This window comes from Macadamia integrifolia, chromosome 7 (assembly GCF_013358625.1).
Source record: "Macadamia integrifolia cultivar HAES 741 chromosome 7, SCU_Mint_v3, whole genome shotgun sequence".
Classification (NCBI taxonomy): domain Eukaryota; kingdom Viridiplantae; phylum Streptophyta; class Magnoliopsida; order Proteales; family Proteaceae; genus Macadamia; species Macadamia integrifolia.
In genome coordinates, this window is record NC_056563.1 from 621,037 (window position 1) to 643,776 (window position 22,740).

The 22,740-nt window shown below is 36.9% G+C and overlaps 2 protein-coding genes and 2 pseudogenes across 2 annotated transcripts in view; 1 reads left to right on the forward strand and 3 right to left on the reverse strand.

The window, feature by feature from the left end:
- Nucleotides 1–14,039, reverse strand: part of LOC122084170 (serine/threonine-protein kinase 38-like) — a 27,542-nt gene extending 13,503 nt beyond the window's left edge. The window contains exons 1-6 of the mRNA XM_042652254.1: nucleotides 14,021–14,039; nucleotides 4,932–5,101; nucleotides 2,317–2,491; nucleotides 1,886–1,969; nucleotides 947–1,188; nucleotides 576–819 (exon numbers count right to left, since the gene is read on the reverse strand). Coding sequence (XP_042508188.1) covers nucleotides 576–819; nucleotides 947–1,188; nucleotides 1,886–1,969; nucleotides 2,317–2,491; nucleotides 4,932–5,086 — 900 coding nt within the window. The 5' untranslated portion in view covers nucleotides 5,087–5,101; nucleotides 14,021–14,039. The remainder of the gene's footprint in view (nucleotides 1–575; nucleotides 820–946; nucleotides 1,189–1,885; nucleotides 1,970–2,316; nucleotides 2,492–4,931; nucleotides 5,102–14,020) is intronic.
- On the reverse strand, nucleotides 8,079–8,367 carry LOC122084171 (annotated as a pseudogene).
- LOC122084169 (conserved oligomeric Golgi complex subunit 4-like) lies at nucleotides 11,082–17,528 on the reverse strand. The gene is made up of 2 exons (XM_042652253.1): nucleotides 15,432–17,528; nucleotides 11,082–11,788 (listed from the first exon to the last, which is right to left on the reverse strand). Exons 1-2 carry the CDS (start codon nucleotides 17,031–17,033, stop codon nucleotides 11,159–11,161), a joined length of 2,232 nt encoding a protein of 743 aa, XP_042508187.1. The 5' UTR covers nucleotides 17,034–17,528; the 3' UTR covers nucleotides 11,082–11,158.
- A 366-nt stretch (nucleotides 17,529–17,894) lies between these two features.
- LOC122084172 lies at nucleotides 17,895–22,493 on the forward strand (annotated as a pseudogene).
- The last annotated feature ends 247 nt before the right edge of the window (nucleotides 22,494–22,740 follow it).

A 22,740-nucleotide genomic window follows, 5' to 3' on the forward strand; every position in this document is an offset into this window, starting at 1 on the left:
GCGCACTTAAAAATAAGTTTGACTGAAGCATAACTTTGTCATTGCAACTCAGATTTAAGTAATCTTAGACTTGTTAGAAAGCTGGTTTTATATTATAACTAATACAAAAAGTCTCATGTAAAAATAAAATCATTTGACCAGTCAAACTTATTATAAAATAAGAGCATTTCTCTAAATATTGATTTTTTATAACTTAATATGACTTAATGTTAATTTTTTATGATTTGATGTGGCTAAATGTTGATTTTTGATGACTTGATGTGGCTTAATCTTGATTTTTTATGATACAATGTATATATAACTTACTAAATAATGTTAGAAAATAGGAAAAATAAAAAATAACACTTGTTCGCCTAGTTCGCCTTAAGGCGGGCGCCTTCTCGCCTAAGCGCTTAGACAACCCTCCACCGCCTTGGTTCGCCTTGGCGCCGTGACAACTATGCATGGCAGGGATGTTCTTCTGGAACCATTTAGGGAACGTCCATATATTTCAGTCCTCTAAGAAAATGAAAAGAGGGGGAGGGGTTTCTAAACATCACACGAGATTGTGAACTTTGACTTGATGATTTTCATACCAATTTCCTCCTGTTCCTCTGCCAATGTTGAAGCTGTTCATATGGGCTCTTCCACCTGCTCCCCCCATCTGCAGCCGGGAAGCATCCATCAACATCCATTGATTCTCTCAGATTTTCATCAGCCATTGGTTCATTTTCATCTAGAGTAGATAATGTATTGCAGTCCAGAGGCTTGCAAAGACCAAAGTCTGAGAGCTTCATGTGACCATTTTTGTCCAATAGAAGGTTGTCAGGTTTAATGTCCCTGTAAAACGTGGATGTCCACATGAGAATTACAGAACCATCATTGCACTTAAAGCAATAGTCAAAGCCATTTCAAAAGATGATCCTATCCTGGCCATGTTATTAGCAAATATTACAGAAAAACCAACCTATGAATGTAGTGATGTTTATGAATTGACTCTATGGCCAGAACACTTTGCGCAATGTAAAATCTAGCCACACTTTCAGTTAAGGTGTCTTCTCTAATTAACAGTGTCATCATGTCACCACCAGGCAGATATTCCATAATCAGATACAAGTACTCTGGATCTTGAAATGAATAATAGAGTTTCACAATGCAGTGACTGGCAACTTCTGCAAGTAGGTTCCTCTCAGCTCTGACATGTTCAACCTACAGTTAATTAAAAGGAAATAACATAAATAAAAAGAAGCAATTTTAGTATGACTAATCAAGTTTCACATAGGCAAGAACAAAGCCAACAGTTATCAGGGTAAATCATCCAAAGCAATATGATAAATCAGTAAGGACCTTGCTTTGGGCTAACAACAGTTGAACGGTGAAACAGGATACATGCAGCCAACCCAGGCTTAGTTTAGTACTAAAAATTTATATAGGATGCCAGAACAAACGCATCATACAGGGTATACAACACATAATGCATATTGTAGGAGTAGATACAAAGCCACAATCTGTCTCTCTTCAAAATCAGTCTCATCATCTAAAGTTTCCTTGATTATTCGATCTTGTAGATTTTAAAAAAAAAATGAGAATCTAAATCATTTTCACTGATTAAAAAAAGGCGATTTTAAGAAGCTCACAGGCACCAAAGCATGCTGAGAACCAGCACATCACAAAATGATAATAAATAAATAAATACAAAATGTATGATATGGATTATAAACATGTGTTGTGCTACAAAATGATAAAATATAATGTATGAATCTACAATTTTCCATACACGTCATAAGAAAAAGAAATATTATGTGCCAGGCCAGTCTCAAAAGCTAATAAAGCTAATGAAGAAAACATTTAACTAAAACAAGCTTAACGAATGACTGATGAAGGTTGGTCAGATGATTCATCTCACCTGGCCCCTGCTAAGCATTTCTGATTTCTTCAACTTTTTCATGGCATAGATATTGCCAGAGGACTTCTCCCGGCATAATCTGACCTGTAGTATAACAAAAATAAGTGCATGCATACTTTCTGACAGAGAGAAAAAAACTTATACGAGAATCAGCTTCCTAAGCATCATAAATTAAAAGACCTAAATAAGAATCCAGTAAATGAACTTGAACTTGAGAAGAACAAGCCTCCAGGGAATCCAAGTATTGAAAAGTTACTTGTCTTCAAATGAAAGGAAACAGTAGTTTATTTTCTTTTGGAACCATGTTTTTCTTTTGCTTTAAACAGTCATGAGGTTCTTCATACATGCCAACCCCTTCATTCATAATAAGAAACAAAACTTTGACAATCAAGAATACAAGAGCTTTAAAATAAATCAGATTTCTCTCTGACCTCTCCAAAAGCTCCTCTCCCGATAATGGTTAATAACTCAAAGTCTTCAACACAAATCTTGTGCCGTTTAAGTCGAATAAACTCAGTTTCTTTCCGCTCCAAATCCTTAATTAAATTGATATGTTCCGCCTCTGAGACATCTGAAGAAGCTAATTTCCTTTCTAACACCCAACGTCTGCAACAGAAACAAATATGTCAAGCGAAGTTCAGTTCTGGCAATGATAACCAAGGTGTCTTATTAGTGGCAGTTTATTCCGGCAATCAAAAGAAATCTCAGCTAGCATGACAAACAAGCATCACATGAGCACTCAAAAGATGAGAAACAAAATGGAACCCATAAAAAGATATTGGCCAACTAAGACCAGAAAATATGTAACCAAGTAAAAGAAATAGAATAATGGGAACACGAGAACAATTCTCCACATATCTTAAGGCCAACAAAAAGTTCAATACAATAAAGGGATCAGGGGAAATAGCCTATACGATTAGTGATGAAGTGTTGTTATTAAAATCTCACAATTCACAATTTGAATCCTAGTATCCTACAATTAAACAATTAAAAATCTTAACCTATGCGATCTGAATCTTAAAAATGCCCTTCTTTTAGAGAGAAACCAACAATTTTTTGCCCACTTCACCACACCATACCAAATCCTAGTATGAGTTGTATAACTATGTAATGGAAATATAGTGAAAACTATTTACTTATACATATGTATTAATGTTTTATTTCTGTATCAAAATCTCTCTTGTAGTTTATTGCTATAACATAAGAACCTATAGAAGGTTGCAGTGCAAACATATATTGCAACCTTAACAAGAGAAGCACCTTTACGATTGCATTCAGCTCAACCCCAAAACAAAATTCATCCTTGATTATCACATATTCAACAATATTTTATCCCCTAAAATCCAGAACAATAATAACTGAAAAGACAACATCCATATCTCTTGTTTCACCACGCTATACAAGTATACAACGAGGGTTCCTTTTCTTCTGAAATTCTAGCATTTCTCTCCTTCCATATACACCAATGCACTGCAAAGGTTAACATGCTCCACACTCACAGTTTTCCCCCCCCCCCCCCCCCTGGTCCACCTTCCTTTTCCTCCAAAGATGAAATTAAGATGAAACTAAGGAAGTCAGGAAACTAATCTGATCCCCATACAGTGATCAAATCTCCTTCACAGCAGCCAAATGTTTGCACGTTAGAAGCAAGTCATTAACATCTTCCTACACATCTGAAAATTTTGACACTCATTCAATTCTCACTTTGTATTATTTCAGATTTTTACCAAAATATTAAAAGTTCTCTTAAGAATCCTATGAACTGAATAATTTATATTTACACTGAGGCTTTCATCCTTCATGATTTTCTAAGTTGATATTATTTTTGGAACATTGATATGAAACACTTACTTCACTGCGTACTTTGAACCTATAACTGCAAGAAGAAGAAGAAGAAGAAGAAGAAGCTGAGATTTTTCTTGATTTTAATCACTTCCAGATGTAAACGAGTGACATCCAAACACATATATCATTACAGGTCTAATTCTTGTCCATTTTTCGTTGAATATGTCCACTCATTATTATCTTTTCAATTTTGCCTAAGCATATTAGATATGGTATTGATTTGATAAATAATGATACCTACATCTAAAGAAAGTTGTCTAATGAGAAATGATGCTACATGTGAAGATAAGGACTTGAAAACACTACAAGGGTCCTCCTGAGTTATGGACATTATATGAAATTACTTGTGTGTTCTACATCAATGACCAACAGTATCTGGCTTTTGCAATTTACTCTGTCAAGCATGTCTCACTTGAGATAACTCTTGCTTTCCTTATTCCAAAGGTTGTTGTAGCAATACATGTTTCCTTTGGCCTCCAAATCTTTCAAGGATTCCATTACTTTAAAATACTTCCATAATGTTTAGTTTCTCAAATGTATTTCTGATTCCATACAGTCAAAAAATGTGAGGTGATGTTTATTTAAATCAGTGCTTCACAATCCTACCTGCTCTATAGCAATGGCAGATTTGTACAGTAATGTACAAAATGCTAAAACCATATAAAAAATCAATGGTGTAATAAAAAATTACTAATAATCTACAGCTTGTAATCTATTCTGTGCGCCCGGTAACCTCATCATATGAAGAAAGACAACAGGCACTCAAAATCAGGAGGATACTGCCAACGCACACATATTAGTCATGGATGTTACCACAACCATAAGAGCATCTTTAAGTACCAATGTCATCTCCCAACCACATAATCTAGCTGAATTGCCAGGTCTAGTTGCGGTGCGCCTCCAATTTGAGGTCATGTTCAATCAAAATATAAATAAACTTCATTACGACCTTGAAGCCACATAATCTAGGGATTTGAGGTTATATAAAAACAAAATGCACGTTGTGGAACTGGTATGTTGAACAAATTCCCCCCCCCCCCGAAAAAGATGAGAAATGAAACCAATAGACGAGTGGATCGAATGTCAGGATTCTAGCTCGATTACATTTATCAAAAAGAGAATCAGAGATCGATAACCATGAAATATTAGAAATGGAAGTAGAATCGGTCCAAAGCTTTCTCCTGTTTATCTCACGGCTTACCTCTCTTTGCGATCTTGTATGTTCTTCATCTGCGAGCGGTAGTGGTTCTCTATGTACTGCTTGGCCGCGGCCACTCTCTCCATGGTGAGACTTGAACCCATCTGCTCCTCCTCCGGCTGCTTTTCAAACTTGTCCTCTTCCTCTTGATTCTCCATCTCTGCAACCCTCCCCTCTCTCTCTCTCTCTCAGCCTCTTCTGAGGACTCTCCGACAACAGTCTCTCTCTCTCTCTCTCTTTTAATGCAAACAAGAAACGAAGTCAGATCATAACAAGAAGGAAATTGAGCGGAACCTGAAACCCGCCCTCTCTCTCTCTCTCTCCTCTACCTTCATTTGTTTAACCTCACAGTCGTACGGTGCCACCCCACCACCACCTCCTCCGTTCTTCTCTCTCCATTTCTAAAAATAAATTAAATAAAATCCCCCAATTATTTAAAGTTTATTGTCATTTTGTCAGTCCCCGTCTCTCTCTCTCTCTCCCCGTATGCGTAGGCATGCATACGTATGTACACATGCAGAGGTGGTGGGTCCAAGTTTATCCACTGTAGCTCGATTACGAACAAAGCTTTTCTGATACTCGATCTCAACCATGGAATATGTTGCGTAGAAGTACAATAAGGTGACGACAGGCAAAATGGAGACGGTATGAGAGAACTTTCCATGGGAATAGGATGGGAAAGGATGCATGCGATCAGTACATATCTGAATTAGTATTAAAATTCTTTATACTTTAAATATAGTGTAATTATAGCTAAATCTAGCTGTGCTCCAACAACTATGTTGCTACCTTTTCCGCACTTTCTTATTATTTAATGGAGGTAGATTCCCTCCAAATAGGAGGGATATTGTGGACATTTCATAAAGGGGTGATGCAGTAATCTGAGTGGGGCCATCTAGTTTCGGTTTCGTGCTGGTGTCATGGGAATCTTTTCCCCTTCCTTTATGTTCCAATTTAAGATATGAGTAAGTTTCTCTGAGCCGTCAGGGCAGCTATGTCCATCTTTTTGTATACTCTTTTTGTTTTTTTTAGGGGTAAATCTTTTTGTGTATACTCATCTCATCAATTTCAAGCTGGTCGAGTTCAATCATTTAAAGTCTGAATTGGTTTGGTACAGTTTGATTAATAAACATGTCAGGCTTAAGGACAGATGGTTATAATTAGTTGTTTTCAATGTAAGGGTCAACTTGATGGTGTCCAATCGGGACTGACTAATTATTAGAGCAAATCAGCATAACATATTATAAATCAATTAGAGCTCTTTTACTTAGTCTAACACATTTAAAGTCTGATTAAAGATAAATAGCTAATTATCTGTTTAAGATCCGTTGAGCCTGATTAGTTCAATACCCAATCGACCTTTTATAAATAGAACCATACATATCATATGATATTCGATTACTTAAATGGGCTAATCATAGTGCGAGACTACGAGGTCCTCCGTGAGCAAGCCCAATTAGGCCTAGCCAGACCAATGGCACCCCTACTCCTATGTATGGTGTCATTTTATCACACTTTATAGGTTAGGTCTTTTAATATTTGCTCAAAGGATCATCACCCTTGACATATAAATGCATGGACCAAGCTTTCCTTTTTTTGTTGCTTATGAAGTGTATTCTAATTGAACTTACTTGTTCTTATTTATCTTTTTTTCCCTTTAACTTTTGTGGCAAAAGTTTTCTGGTTCAGCTAACCGTATTGATGGTCGGGAGTAATCTTATCCGTGGGATTGACATCAATAAATTTCATTTGTTCATTGATTTCATACCCAAAAACCCCTAGCCCCAAACCCTTTTCCCTTCTTCACGCATCGCTGTCTCTTCTTTTCAAGAGTTAGTTTTTGAACTCAAAATCTATGTGATTGCAATGGTGAGTCTCGTATGAGGGGATTGAATTAACCTCATTCCTCCTCTCCATCTCCAACATTACCTGTGATTAAAGCAACCGGGGGGGGGGGGGGAGCCTTCACAAGTTCTCTTTGACATCAGTGGCCTCAAAATCTCCAGTCTCCAATGGATTGTTTGGCTCCTTCGTCTTCTCCGTCTCCAGCTTCTGCAAACCTTGAAGTTTGAACAGATTCATTAATTTCTTTTGGGAAACCGACTAGATTCACCTTTGAAGTTTAAACAAGTTCATTTTGATGGGTGAATTATGAGGGGTCTACATACATATATACAATAATATTTCAAATATAAATCTAATATAATAAAATATTTCACATCAACGCATTAAAATTTTGTACTTCTAATCCAACGACTTAAAATGTATCCCTCACAAGATTCCCAAATGGGGTGACCAACGAGAAAACCTCAACCCTATATATATATATATATATATAATTTTGTTATATTTAACACTAGATTAAATTTTTAATATTTCTTGTAATTTCAGTCCTAGATCTTGTTCACTTTTCATAAAAGTACTAGTAAAATTTCAGAAATTACAATCTTTATCAGGGAAACTTAATTTTGAATGAAAATTATTCCTAGGTTCTAAGTGGCCTTTATTTCCCTAACATGAAACAGATATTGATACTATATAAATTCTTGTAGTACGGTTTTGAAGAAACAACTACCTTTTAAGAATTTTAGATGTTGATTATTATTATTACTAATAGTAGTAACAGTAGAAATAATTATTAATTTTTATACTATGAACATGAGAGTTCGGTTTTTTTTTACGACAAGAAACCAAATAATACATTATACAAAGAAGTGGAAATTTTTGAACATGTATATATTATCCTTGTCTAAACGAGTGAAGACACGAAAAATATTGAATATTTACCCCAATTATAGGATATCTAATATAAATGATGAATTTTAATATCTGTATAATAATAAAAGAATGAACTTAATACAAAGCGTAGCTCTGGTAGTCCAAAGTGTTGTGTGCTAACCATGGAATCAAGTATTGGTATTGGATCGGCTGAGACCGATCCTGTACCTGACCAATCCTGAGATGGGTATCGGTATCATCCTGAGTATCGGGATACCGATCCAGATCTGTTGATCCGACTCGATCCGTTACAAAACTATTTTTTAAAACTTAAAAACATAAATGACGAACATAAGAGGGAGAGAGAGATTGATGTGAGAGATAACGGTGGTGATCGGGGTCACCTTGAGCGAGACAGACGATCGTTGAACATCATTTTCCCGTGTTCATCATCAGAGTGCATGATGTTGTCTCCTTTAAGTAGAATCCTTCCCAATGGCTTTCTGATGTCTTTCTTGATGTGGACTTCTTCAGCATCATCCAAAACAATTCATGTACTCATCAAACCCTCAATCCTCAAAACCTTCTGCTCAAAAAGCCAAATTTGAATGCAAGCTTTGCTCTGGAGAAATCTGAAGATGAGACTGATGGGCTGGGTCATGATCCTCTGAACTCTGGTGGTTGCCATGGCTGTGTGCTTCGGAGTCTTTCCCTCCCAATGAAATGCCAAAGATTTTGTGAAACCTAGAAATATGAGTGCGTGTTTGGTCTCTTCTGTCACTGCCGCTGTTTGTTTTTTTTGTTTGTTTGTTTGCTTTTCTCTGTCTCTCTGAATTGTCTTAGATTTTTTTTTGTCTATCCTTATAGATAGTGATCCGTATCATATCGGTTTCTGCACTGACCAATACCAATACCGATATCGGGTTTTAAAACCTTGATGATAGCAGACATCTCTAGCTCAAGTGTTCTTGTGACATATTTATTACACATGTTATATGTGGTTGTGTGTAATTCTTGGGTTTACTCTTGGGCTTGAACTGTAACAATAGGATACTTCGAGAGGTTCCTCATTAGTAAAGAAAAAAAAAAAACTTAAGTATTAATAAATTTAATTTTGATTTTAAATCATTAATAACTGTTTAAGTTATACTAAATATGTATGTATTAGTTTATTTTTTTTTAATTATATTTTTTGTAAGACATAGAAAATATCTGTTACTTTTTGAATTTGTTTTCATATATTGAAATTGACAAGGAATGTTATGTATATCCAAGAAAATAAAAGTGTGAAGTGTGAATATCAAAATACAACCTAATCAATATGGCTTTGCACAAAAATATATTCTATTAATAAGTGTATAATTTGGAATTTTAATTAAATATTGTTGAATTCAAATCAAATATCCAAAATTCTCAACAATTTCTATTTCAACATTCAGCTACTTAAATGGGATATCATATTACAATTAGATAGTGGATATACCACAACATGCTGATTCACGAACCGAGTCAACTTGGTGAATTAAAAGGAGTTGACTTGGAAGTCATGAAAATAAATGTGATGCACAAATTTTTTTCTTTTTTTGCAATGAATATAAATGCACACACTTGCACAGAAAAGATGAATCTAATAGCACTTTGTGCAAAAGCACTCACATTGGGATTGTCTTTAAATCAACTCTTTTATATCAAATGGTATGAAAGATGGATTTGCACCCCATTGTACGTACTCTACCAGTTCACCTGAACTTTTTATATATATATATATATATATATATAGAGATATTTTTTAAGGTAAAAGATTTACAACACCATCACCTGAAATTTGAAATTGTACACATACACCCTTTTTTAAGACTCATATTACTATAGCAATTTCCTTTTTTTTTTTATTGATAAGTAGGGAGGGCATGTAGATAACAACCAAGCATGAGCTTTTTGCACACAACACCTCACCGATTGTGCTATGTAGTTGTTTGCAATCCCCTAAAACAGATCATTATGTCATTATTAAAACTGATCATTACGGTTCTTACACCTTTTTCAAATGTAAAATAATAGAAATTACTTTTATCAGAGAAAAAAGGGTATTATACTTTTTTTGGTAACTACAAAAAAAAAAAAAAAAAAAAAAAGGATATTACACCAAAAGGGCAAAAATTAAGACCACAAAATATGATACCTTCTTATAAGATATATATCAATATGAAAATATTTTTATCAAAAAAAAAGAAAATTATTTGTTTCAAGTTTTAACAACACCTATTGTTTAGATACATTGAACATTCCAATAATTTTTCAAACATTTGGACCACTAAATAAAGTCCAATTATTTTTTAAAAAGAGATTTATAATTTAAAAAATCATGTCATTTAAGAAAAAAATTATGAAATATGATGATAGCGACAACACATTCTTGAATTTTGAGCCCCAATCAAACTACAACGTGGTAAACATTTTAGATTCTCTTAGATGTACTATGATAAACTATCATGTTGATTATGTATTCACTCAGATATGTCTGTCTAGAAAAATCCATTTCTAATGTTGAAGCCAACTTGAACCTGAAGGCTTTGGTTGGTAGTCAAAAAAAGAAAAAAAAAAGCACAAAAATTATATTATTTTCTTGGTTTAAGAAATTCTCATTATGTTTGGTATGCCCTCAACTAAGAGAAGATTATTTATTTTTATATATTTATTTTGAATTTTAAAATTCACCTTAAAAATTGTGAAGTTTTCTTGTGTTGAAAAAAAAGAAGAAAAAATCTTGCCTAAAACATAAAAAACACAAGAAAATAATTTTTTTTTTTATATTTTATTTTCTTCTTTTGGTAGCCCAACAGGCATAATTTTTTATTTTATTTATTTTCTTTCCATTTATTTCATTTCTATTCTATTATTTTCTTCTCTTTTCTAGATTTTTTCTTTTCATTTCTTATTTTTTTTCAAGCCAAGAAAAGAAGAAAAAAAAAATTGAAAAGAAAAGAAAATCTATAAAAAGAGAAGAAAAGGAAAAAAAAAATTAAAATAAAATAGAAAGAAAATAAACAAATTATGTATGGTTGGCAACCAATAGAAGATTTTTTCCCCCTAATTTCTTGTGTTTTAGGCAAAACTTTTATTGGCAGCACAAGAAAACTTCACTTTCCCCAAGATGAATTTTGAAATTCAAACAAGAATCTTCTCTTGATTCAAAAATACTAAACATAATGACAATTTATTAAACCAAGAAAATAATATAATTTTTGTACTTTTTTCTTCTCCTTTCTTCTCCTGGCTACAAAAAAAAAAAAGGTGCCGAATGAAAGTTGGCATCATCATTGACAATGAGAAGTAACTTATGAAGCACAATGCCAACCCTAAAGAACCATTTCACAAAAAAACAGAAGGGAGCAGCACTGATGCTTCCATAGCAGAACAAAATTGGAGAGAAACTTGAAGCCAAAACACAAATCTGGGAAGCAACTCAAAAAAGAAACAGATCGATAGTAAGCAAGGTGGATGATGTAGATTTACAATTTAAGAGCAGCAATTGCTTCAGGTTTAAAATCAACCCTAAGGCCCAACACCCTCCTCACCTCAGCAGGAGTTAATCTCCAGGTCATGGGCCCTGAGTTCTCACCCCAGAAATCCAGTATCTCAGAGACCTTCTCCAAGTTGAGGATGGTTGCCATCTGCGTTAGACGAGCAAACTTGTCTCTCACAGTCCTTTGTGTCATGCTGGAGAAATGACTCACTAGAGCCCTTGCATCCCTGTCAAGCTGCAGGCCCCCAAGTTGACTGAATCTCTTCTGCATCATGATGACTTCAAGTCTCCTAACGATGAAATCGATGATTGAGTGGACAAATGAATCATAGTTATTGGCTGTCATCAGCGGCTGGAACCATGCTGCATTGGTCTCAACAGCATGGAGGAGCCCGTGGACCCATGGGTCGTTCACCTCATTCTCTGCATACTCAGCCTCAGAGAGCTCATAGCTGACTGTTGCTACAGTGTCCAACACTGGACGGATGCGAGGTGTCACACTGGCCACTAATTGCTCTATGCCAGCATTCCAGGTTTGCTTGAAACTGTTGCTTATCTCTCCCAATAAGGATAAGCAAGATTTCACCTTCTCCCTATTGGCTGGGGCAGGGAACACCTGGTGATAAAGAATCAAACATGGTTAAAAATAATGTTTAGGATGACATCTCCAAGCATTAGAGGCATCTAGAATGACAAGATGAGAACAAAACCAAGTGATGATTTTTTTATTTTATTTTATTTTATTTTCAGGTTGATGGCGTACATTTATAACCAAGGAAGCCTTAATCGACTGATCAAACTACCTACCTAGTATACTCTAGTATGTGAAATGAAACACTAAATACTTTAGTTTTATTTGTTGCCAGTAGGAAATACAAACTCAGGCAGCTACAGACCAGTTCAAGTGGCAATCAAGTCCAGAGCCTTGAAATGTTCTTCAGAGATGGAACATCTGTCAGAAGAACCAAACAGCAACATTCTTGAGGGACGAATGAGAGAACGCATTGGCCTCAGACAGTACTCTACTTCTTAGTATTTAGCTCTCTTTTTTTTTTTTTTTGGGGGGGCGGGGGTGGGTGGGGGAGGTTAAACCCTGGGTATTGTTTCAATAGCTTCTCAAAATTCTAGTAAAATTTTCACATTTTCCTTCTCGAGGGATGAGAAACAGCTTCCCAGAAAGTTAGGATGTTCACTTTTACATCTGCCATGGATTTTAGTGATTCATGTCCCGTTGCTTTTTCTACAAGCCACCAAAGGTATTGGCAAAAATTGGATTATATTCTAGCATGTGCAGGGAAAAAAAGTTATGATGAAAACTTCAAGACTTCAGTTTCACAATAGAACGGGCAACAGATCCCAAGAATACAAAGTCTAGGGCAATTAAGCTCCATTTTCTTTTTACTAAAATAGAGCTCAAGAATTGGGAGAATAACTTCAAACTAAGCCTAGTTCGCATTGGAAGCATTTTACATTTAATTTGGTATCATGGTAATGATGACAGATGAGTAGTTCAGCTGGCCCTTGGCAGATTACATTCCCACTAAAGCTATAATAACCACATGTAGATAGAAATTAAACCCCACAACTTAGGTAGAGATCTTGATTCCTATTGGTCATGGAAATTGAAGCATGAAGACGGAAATATGCGATTCACATGATGCACAGGTATCTCTACACTATCTAATGTAAATATAGGCAATTACTGGTTGATTGGACTCTCTCAACGCAGCGTACAAGAGAGGTTTCCTTTCTTAGATTTTATACACTATTTAAATAAGAGAACAATTCAAGTTGCCCACTAGCTCAATTGGCAAGTTCTATTGCTAATTATATCATAGACCTGGGATTCGTTATATGTGCTTCCCTCAAGTGTGCAAGGCCACTCAATAATTACTTCCCAGGGGAGAAGGAGAGAAAAAAATAAAAAATAAAAAAAGGAAGAGAAAGATTTCTTTTAGATAAAGAGTAGAAAAAATGGAGTTTGAAGAACAAGATAATGAGGAATATACAAAACTATTGAGCTAGTAACTACAAACACTAAAAACCGATTGTTTATTAGCAAGTAACTACAAACACTAAAAGCCGATTGTTTATATGTGGGTACTCCAAAGTAATGTCCATAAGATGCCACAATTGGTGGTTTTCTTTTTGTAAATATGGTTTTTTTTATTATGGGGCTCGTATTTTATTTTTTATTATGGGGCTTGTCTTTTATTTTTTGTTTTAGGTTCTAATTAGAGCATGAAAGATTTTAAGTCATGGAGTCTGTTTTAATCAAGTCCAAGTTGCATAAGTGGTCAAGTATACTCTCTTAAACTCCAAGTTAAAAGAGATTCTATATATCATTGGCTGCATCAAAAATCTGATCTTGATGAATGGAATTCTGCTTTGAATTATCGCAGATATCAACCTTCTTATCTGCAGTTGAAAATATTTTGCTATTAGCAATGCTAACTGCTTTTATTGCAGATTAGGGGTCCAGGTTTCTTTTCATCACTTTAAGGCCTGTTACTAACAAGGTTAGGGATGCAGGAGTATCATAGGGAGCAATGTGTAGCTTGATGTAGAACATTCTGGATCAGGCTTTTGTCCTGCTGTTTCTTTCCTTATACTGGAAATCTGAACTCACAGCCTGTTACCTATATTATTCTAAATCAGAGATCTAGTCGGCCGATTACATCAAAGCTGTTTAGGGTCTTTGATCACCTTTGTGCATCAGTTAGGACTTAGGATCTCAAAACAAAGTGCACATAAAGATGTTGAAGTGAAGTGGCTAGAGAACAACACTTTTATTGAAGAAGAAAGCTCACAATACACAACTTGTGGGTACTCACATACACACTAACACTCTCTCTCTCTCTCTCTCTCTCTCTCTCACACACACACACACACACACACACACACACTTACTAATGATGACTTCACACTCAAATAGTCACTCACTATTACTCACCTCTTTAACAAAGGAGTCAACCAATCATCATTAGTCACAGAAATTGCTATTGTGTTCATATTAGGAATTTTAGGTAAGCCAAGAAATTAAGTTCAATATTGGGAAGTATCTAAGTAAATTTTATATAAGTCACCAGTGAAGCATGGATAGTAAGAGGTTGTACACAAAAAGATGCAATTTCTCCCCACATGCAGTTAAGTCTATTGTTCTTATGGTAGTTCAAGTCCTGCTGCTGTTCATAAGTTTCCACAATTCTGTTCAGCTGTTTATTTAAAACTTCTCTGATCTTTAAAATCGGGTTTACGCCCCCCCCCCCCCACCAAAAAAAAAACCAACCCTCAGAAAATTACACCTCTATGAATTAATACTCTCTCAACTTGTCCCTTTATTGCTCTTAGGTATACCCCTTGTTCCTCAAGCTCATTCAGCAGAGTTTCTTTAATTTCTCTCCTGCCCTAAATCTCATATTATTCATTGTGTCTTTTGAACTTGGCCTCCGTAAGGTTGCAATTAAAGGGAATTGAAGGACAGTGAAAGTAAACTTAGAAAGAGAAATTGAAAAGTTTGTAATCATGATCGTGTAACATGTAACTAATTTAAAATCTCCCAAATATGATTGGGTGGGGGGGGGGGGGGAACAATTGAACTAGTCAAATGGAATCATATATTCCCATTAAAATCCTAGGAAGTTGATTGAAAAGTAAAGTATAATTTAATTATTAGATAAAGAAAGGTTGATAGTAATTGCGTGATTACAAAATTTCCATTCTGTTTTTGTTTTGATTTCATTTCCCTTCCCTTCCCGTCACTCACTTCCAACTGATGGAGCCTTGGTGCTTCCCTCTTTTTTCTCCTTTTTTTTTTTATTATTTTTTTAATGCTTTTCTTTGTTTCTATTTACTTATCGATCCTAGTCAAAAGAGGGAGTCTTCACTGTAAAAAAGGGTTACCTACAATAATTTATTGGGCCTACTATCCAAAGGGATTGGTTTCTTCTTCTTCTTCCCTTAATCTATCCTAAATCAAACAATTTTCCACATTATGATTTATTTCCAAATTGGAATTCACTATGCTTGTCCACCACGTTTCACGAACAGACCATATGGTTTTTCTCTTCTTCTCTTTCATTTTATCCAGGAATATCTTTCTGTTCAGTTCCTATTTGAAATAGGAATCCTAATCCTAGTGCAGGTGAAGTTGAGAGAATCATCCATTGAATCAGAAAATTGTCTTGGAAAGTATTCAGACAGATGTTACTTCTATCACAGCAAATCAGCACAAAAGCTAAATAAAATTGATCACTCACCTCGGTGCATTGCTCCTCAATCTCATTGCGTAGTTTTAGGATGTACTCACTACTCACATCAATATTGTTTAGAGTAGTTGCGATCTCTGTGCCTGTCTTTAGCACACCAACACCACCTGAGAACAGCTTCGCACCCAGGTTTGGCTCTCTCATTTTTAGCTGCAGTGCCTCCTGGTATTCATTACTCAGCAAATTCATTGCACCACTGAGAACTGCAAGGACAGGGTTAATATTTGAAGTTGATATAGCCCTTCTGCAGCAACTCTGTAAAACATAGAACACATCATCCACCATCGAAGTTGTCAGGCTGTTAGGAACATGCTCGTCAATCTTTATGGCCTTCCTAACATTTTCTACCATAAAGAACTCCTCCAGAATCACATAAAACCCAGTAACATCTTGAACAACTTTATTGAAGCTTCCACTCCTAAATGCTTTTGTGGCTCGAGGACCCAATTCTGGATCGACAGAACTCAATCCCCTGATCTTTGACACCATGAAATCCGTGTAGTCCTCGCCCAACTGTGTCAGTGACAATATCTCTTCCAGGAACAACTCAATCTCCCTTGGATCTGGTCCTTCTGCAGCTCCAACTGAAAGCAGATTTTTACTGTAGGAATTTATTTCCGATGCCAACCTAACCAGTTTCCTGTAGTCCATATACTTCTTTAAGATGAGAGAACCTCGGGAATCACATTCTTCTTGAAGCTCACAGATGGCATAGACGATCCCGTCTTCCCCACAGAGGCCCCGAAGGATCCCATCGTTTTCTTCAACAGCCAAGACAATGTCTTTGAACAGGTTCGTCAAGCAACCAACGAAATCAACCTGGCTCTGCCCACCTAGGTTCTGCTCCATAAGCTCCACCAAATTCTCAAATTCTAACCTAGACCTCATGGCAATCACTTTCCTCAGGTATGCAACATAAACCTGCAACCCTTCTTCTTCAAGGCCAAGCGGCGAAAAGAGACTAACGAACCGTAGGATTGTGGGATGATCACGTTGATCAACTGCGGTGGAGAGTCTCTTCCGAACAATTCCTTCGAGCTGTCTCTTCGACGCAAGTAACTGTTCCCTCTGATCCGATCCTGAGTCCTTGTATTTCGCATCGATCTCCAGGAACGTCCGAATGTACTGGGCGGCTGCTTCATAATCCTCCGCATCAAGAGCTCTCTTCACTCCCTCGATGCAATTACCCCTCTCAACAGTGGCATCGATTCGTGACAGCGTTGCTTGGACACGAGATTGGGCGAGATCAAGCTCCCTGACTTTACCGCTAACCTGGTCGGCGAGATAGCAGGTGGAGCGGACGTTTGCGAGCATGTGATCGGAATCTGCCTTAACGATCTCTAGGACTTCGGCGGATTTCTGTAAATTGAAGAGCTCTCTGTCGAGATCGGTGCGTTGAGAGAGTAGTTGGTCGAGTCCGAGATCAAGGTCACGCTGATAGGCTATGCACTCATGGAGAAGACGGGTGATGGCTCCCACATCTGTAAGCTTACGAACTTGTTCTAGGGCTTCAGAGCTCCCAAAATTTACAGAGGAAACGGAATTCTCTTGAACTTCGTCGGTAACTGAAGAAGATCTGTTCGTCGAAGACATTGACCTTTTTTTCCTCAAGCCCTGATCCACTTCACCGTTCTGAACTACTGACAGCTTCAAGCCCCAAATCCCCTTTTAAGACACAGATATAAATTCCAGGATCACAACAGGAGGGAAAAGATGACACCATGGAAGAAGTATCATAAACTCAAAATTTGCAGGAATCAACATATTCAGATTCTCAGACGGCAACCCTCGCATCAGTTCTGAAGACTCAAATTCTTCTGCTGCTTCTTTTCCTTCTTCTCACTCCTGCCGTCGCGCTCGCGCGCCACACGGAGGACAGAAGTCACCACTGTAGACACAACCCTTTAACCGGCCAAGCTGGTGAGAGAAATATACGCGGAGCGTTTTCGAGTTTGCCACGTGGGAAAAAGTACCTTTTTCTTCCATTACCGGTTGTTTCACCTCTGCAGCTTCTTCTTTTCATTCTCAGTTATCACTTGAAGTCAGACTTTACAAAAAACAACTTGAAGTCGTCGCAGACCCTCTCTGCACCGTACGCTCCTATCTTCAGTTTCGATTACGCGGGGATTAATTACGACAACAAATCTCAAGTGCCGACGTGTCATTTGAAGAAAAGGAACAGCGGCCCCACTGCCTCGCTTCACTCTGTCCCTCTAGGAAACCCCACTATATAAATACGGGAGAATTCGAGGGTACTGTATTACATTGAAGGTAGAGGCTACTATCGCTATTCGCCCAAAGGAGGAGAAATAAGTGAAAAAGCGACTGATGCGTTTGATCTGCCGAAGAAGAGGATCAACAAATCTAAAGACATGGGCGAACCCTACTGACGATATGCCACCAGGGCGGCTCCTGCTGCAGCTAACGGAGGTTTTATTCCTCTTTGCCAATTGTTCTATTTCTTTTGTGATTCTATGGTTTTTTTTTTTTTTGGAACTGTTAAATTTAGGGTCCAGTGATGCATATATCTTGATTTTTCTGTTCGATCAAAGAAGCTGTAAAACAATTAGGATAACATGCTGCATTTTATTTTAATTATTTGTATGGGTGACTATTTCTATATCAGTATCACTGTAAAAAAAATAACTGTTTTCTGGTGGGCTACTGGCTATATTACCTGAGGATATATTTGAATTTCGTTTACATACGGTAGACCCTTGCAAGGCGGCTTTTGTTTGTTTCACAAACAGTTTCTTCCTAAGAGTCAGAAACCTGCGATACCAGTAGCTCTCGATTCGACAGAGATATGGGACTTTAAGCTGGACCAAGTATCAGTTGAAACTGGTTGAACTGGGTTGAGACCACCAAAACTATCGAAACTTGGCAAGAACCATTATCAGAGTGTTGTGTGATCGACGTATTCCTTTATAGGACAGTCATAGGACCAGCTATAATGTATGGTACGAAATGTTGAGAGTTAAGAAGCATCATGTAGATAAACTTACTGTAGCGGAGATGAGGATGTTGAGATGGGTGAGTGGTAAAACTAGGAATGATCATATTAGAGTTGGTTTCGGAGTAGTTCCGATACATGATAAGTTACGAGAAAGTCGTTTGAGGTGGCATGCCATGTTTAATAGAGGCCTTTGGATGCTTTAGTATGGTGGAGTGATTTGTTCAGATTGAAAGAGTTAGTGACAGACCTAAAATGACCTTAGGAGAAGTGATGAGGAAAAACATGCATAGCTTAGGCCTTCGAATAGAGTTGATTGGAGGGCAATGATCCATATAGCCGACCCCGTTTGGTTGGGATAAGGCTGAGTTGTTGTTGTGTCACAAGGGCAATGTTGCAATCTTTTTTCCTTTAGAACTTATCCTATAGTTTGGGCCCATGGTCCTACAATATTCTAATGAACCAAATACAAATCTACAACCCTGATTTTGAGATGAAACCACACCAAACACATCCGATCCTTGCTCTTCCATTACCAAGAGGTGGATTGATAGTTGGTGCAAACATAAAAGGCTTTTCATCACCTCTAGAAGATCCATCTATGATAAGCCAAAGGGGGATGTTTTAGTAGGCATCAACCAAAGCATGCCTAAAATGCTTGGAGAACAACCCAACTCTTTGAAATCTGACAGCCTGGCCGTGGAGGAATCAAGCATTCCCTTTGTTAATGGACTTCCCAATGATTGTACCGTAAGAGAAGTTGCTTGTATCCTTTTTGAGTTCATTTTGATATTTTGGGTTCTATATTGTGTTGCATTGTAGTTTGCTACCCTTCCCACCCTCCCTTTCTCAATTTTTTTTATATTTTTTTTATATCTTTGACTTCTCAAAAAATATTTTTTCCGTCCATTTATTGGATTTAAGGAAATCAGAGTAGTGGAAAAGGAACCTAGATGTGTATGGCTCCAAGCATTAATATTCCCATTCTATCGACGATATTTTTTATATTTTCTGCTCGTGATGGTCAAAAGGGACAACCTTTCGTTCATTCCCACGATATTTGGTTGTTTGTCTACTATGATTAATTTCTCTTTCCATGGGTGACAGAAGATTTTGATGACTGCTCTCCTTGAATTTGATATATGTCTTGTTACACTTTTTGATTTGGCAGATGATTTGATAGTTGCTCTCATTGAATCTAATATATGTCTCATCACACTTCTTTTTTTTGCACATGGCATGGTTTCCACTATTTTTGGGAAGGTAATATAAGAGAATTTGACATCATGATCTAAAACTGTTTCTTGGTCTTTGCAATACACAGCTACTCAAGTAACATCAAGGCAGCCAAAGTGATGAGCAGCACAAGAAATCTTCTTCTTGCATTTTTTTTTTTTTTTCACATGGCTTGGTTTCTACTACTTTTGGGAAGGTAATATAAGAGAATTTGACAGGATGATCTAAAATTGTTTCTTGGTCTTTGCAATACACAGTTACTCAAGTAACATCAAGGCAGCTAAAGTGATGAGCCGCACAAGAATTCTTCTTCTTGCATTTTTTTTTGGGGTGGGGGGGTGGGGTGGGGAGTCTTCAAGTCTTCTGACAGCAATCCCACTTCAAAAACTGAAGATTCACAAAACCTCCTTTACATTTTTCTTTATTCAGAATGCTTTCTTAGGAAGATTAGGAATGCAAGAAAGTCCCCAAAAAATTTTAGAAAGTGCATTTGGTTGCGTTCCCTGGTAAAGGAAAAGCCATCCTTTTGGAAAAGTGTATCCCACAAAAAAGGTCGGACACATGTGGAAAGAAAAGTTGAGGAAGGTCTTTCCATGTGCAACCAAACAGCATTGTTTGAATCCCCTTCCCTCCCTTTTCCTCTCCCTTATCTTTCCTTTCCCACATATCTTCCTGGGAATGGAACTGAACATTGCCTTGAAGTACATGGACACCAATCTCCCACCGCAGATTATGATCCAGGAGTCAATATATGAGAGAAAATCCAACACTCACGTTCTGCAACCATGATGATTTTAATATAATGCATCATAATACTCATTCCAGAAAAAACTTGAAAGACATTGTGTGTGTGGGTGTGGGTGTGTGTGTGTGAACCAAGCTTTTTTGTGCATGACCGACATTGATGGGTTAGTAATATTAAGTGTGAGATGATGAACAGAAAAAAAGTCAGACATGGAATACTGATGAGAAAACCAAATATTTTTTGGGGTGTGCACAGCACTGCACGCTACCCAATCCAAGTTTTTTTGTGCATTTGGGTTTCGTAGCTCAAGCAAGCAATCAAGTCAATCTGACTGGAAATGCTACTGACTCCCACTTTGAATTGCTTTCTTTTAAATATAGCAAATGGGTTTTGGTTACTGACAAGGATTAGTCATCGGCAGCTTTTCCTATATTCTGTATGTAAACTACTTGTCCAAAAAATGAAGATGTTGTCACATGTGCTTTTAGAGTTGATGGATGATGTTGGCTGAGAGTTCTTATGCTTGTTCATGTTGGTCTTATTGTATTTAAACTGCAGATTGAGACAAGGCTATGGTACTGTGCTTTGTTGAGTTTGATGGTGCAAAATGTGCTTGCACTGCCTTACTGCCTTAGAAGCTCTACAAGGCTTGTATTATTTTATTTTTTTAATTTTATATACAGATTAGAGGTGTGCTGCTATTAGCTCATAGTATTTTCATTTTGATTCCATCTTTTGCTAGTCTCTTTAAAGAGAATAAACATGTTTGGGCGGCATACTTCTAAGTTCTAATGAATTTGAGCACATGAAATATGCAGATGCACTGGTTCACTATTACTTATTTAAGCATGTGGTAACAACCTTAGAAGGTCTTGTGGTCTTGAGACTTGATTTTATCCATACCTGAAAGGCTGAAATACACATCATACATAATCCTTCAAATCATATGTCTCATTGTCTTGAGAGCTGATTATTTGCATTTGTAAGCAATACTTCAACATATAGTCATGGACATATGTGTCATTCACCCTTAACTCCTATTTACTCTGAAGAGAGAAATATGTGGTTCTTGAGATTGCTACTGGCTGGCCAGATCATATCTATGGAAGGGTTGCAACGAAACTGATAAGTTTGCCCGTTAAAAAATCGAAAAGGAACTTTACAAAACAGATCAGTAATAGACTTTTCAGTATATTGAAAATTGGAAATATGCCTTTATTTGAGATTTCTCATGTGGGTGGACCTCATTTGACTCTCCAAAATTTTGGCTTGCAGCCTACAAGTTTGATGACAAGAAACCAGATGCTCCTCTCTTAAGGATCGAATTTGCACATTTTCCTTTCTGTTCACCCTCGGATCATGGAATATGGCAACTTGGGCTTTCGTGGTAATCAGTCAGCAAAAGCAGATGCTCTGTTTTTATCTTTGACCACAGAGGTGGAGAAGATTAAAGAATTCTTGAACTCGAAAAAAATTATTAGGAATTTGAGAGCATTGTGGAAAGAGGGTGGATGTAAAGCTTCTATTACACTAGTTGATGTGCCTGCTGCTCCACATTTTTGTTAGAACAGCGACAAAGCCTTGTGGTGAACGATTACTTGAAGGTACGTCAAACACACCACCTTTTGTGTATGTACATGTTGGGGACTAATTGATATCCAAGTGAACTCTTGTTCTAGCCTGCAAAGTCTGTACAAGTTGCTCATTCAGGGGTGCCAACAACTGATCTATAAGGCTTGTATTGATCCAAAGAAAACGGGTGAGTTTGCTATCTTGTACATATGGCAAGCAAAGAGTTGCATCTATTCCCTGTCCTTGTCAGATTTCCTTTGATAGAGGATAATTATTGATCTATTTGATGGTTATGGCATAGTTCTCACACATGATTAGATTTTGTTGGAGCATAGCATGTGGAAGAATTAATAATTATAATTCATGTTAGAGAGGCACATTAATCATGCTTTGCAGATGTTTTGCCACCTATTTGCTGTCATAGTAGGGGTAATTTACAATACTGTGATCAGATGTAATTTCCATTCAGGATGCCCTATTCCTAAGCCTGATGAGGCCTGGGATGTCTGATTTGACAGAAGAAGAGATGGTATTAGTGTTTGTTGCATTTTTTGGTGTACAAATTGGTACTGTGGTGGCAACCCAAAATAGCAAATTGATTTTGAATAGAGTTTCATATCAACCCAGGGTAAAGTGAACCTCTTAATCAACTCACTATTTTAGGATTCCTATCATAGCGTTCATGGATAGAGTGATTTTCTTTTCACTTTCGGTGGCTAAAATTTTTCTCATTGTGTTTGATTTGTGCACTCACTTCTCGCGTCATTACTTTTTGTCTTGGGAAAGAATTCAAT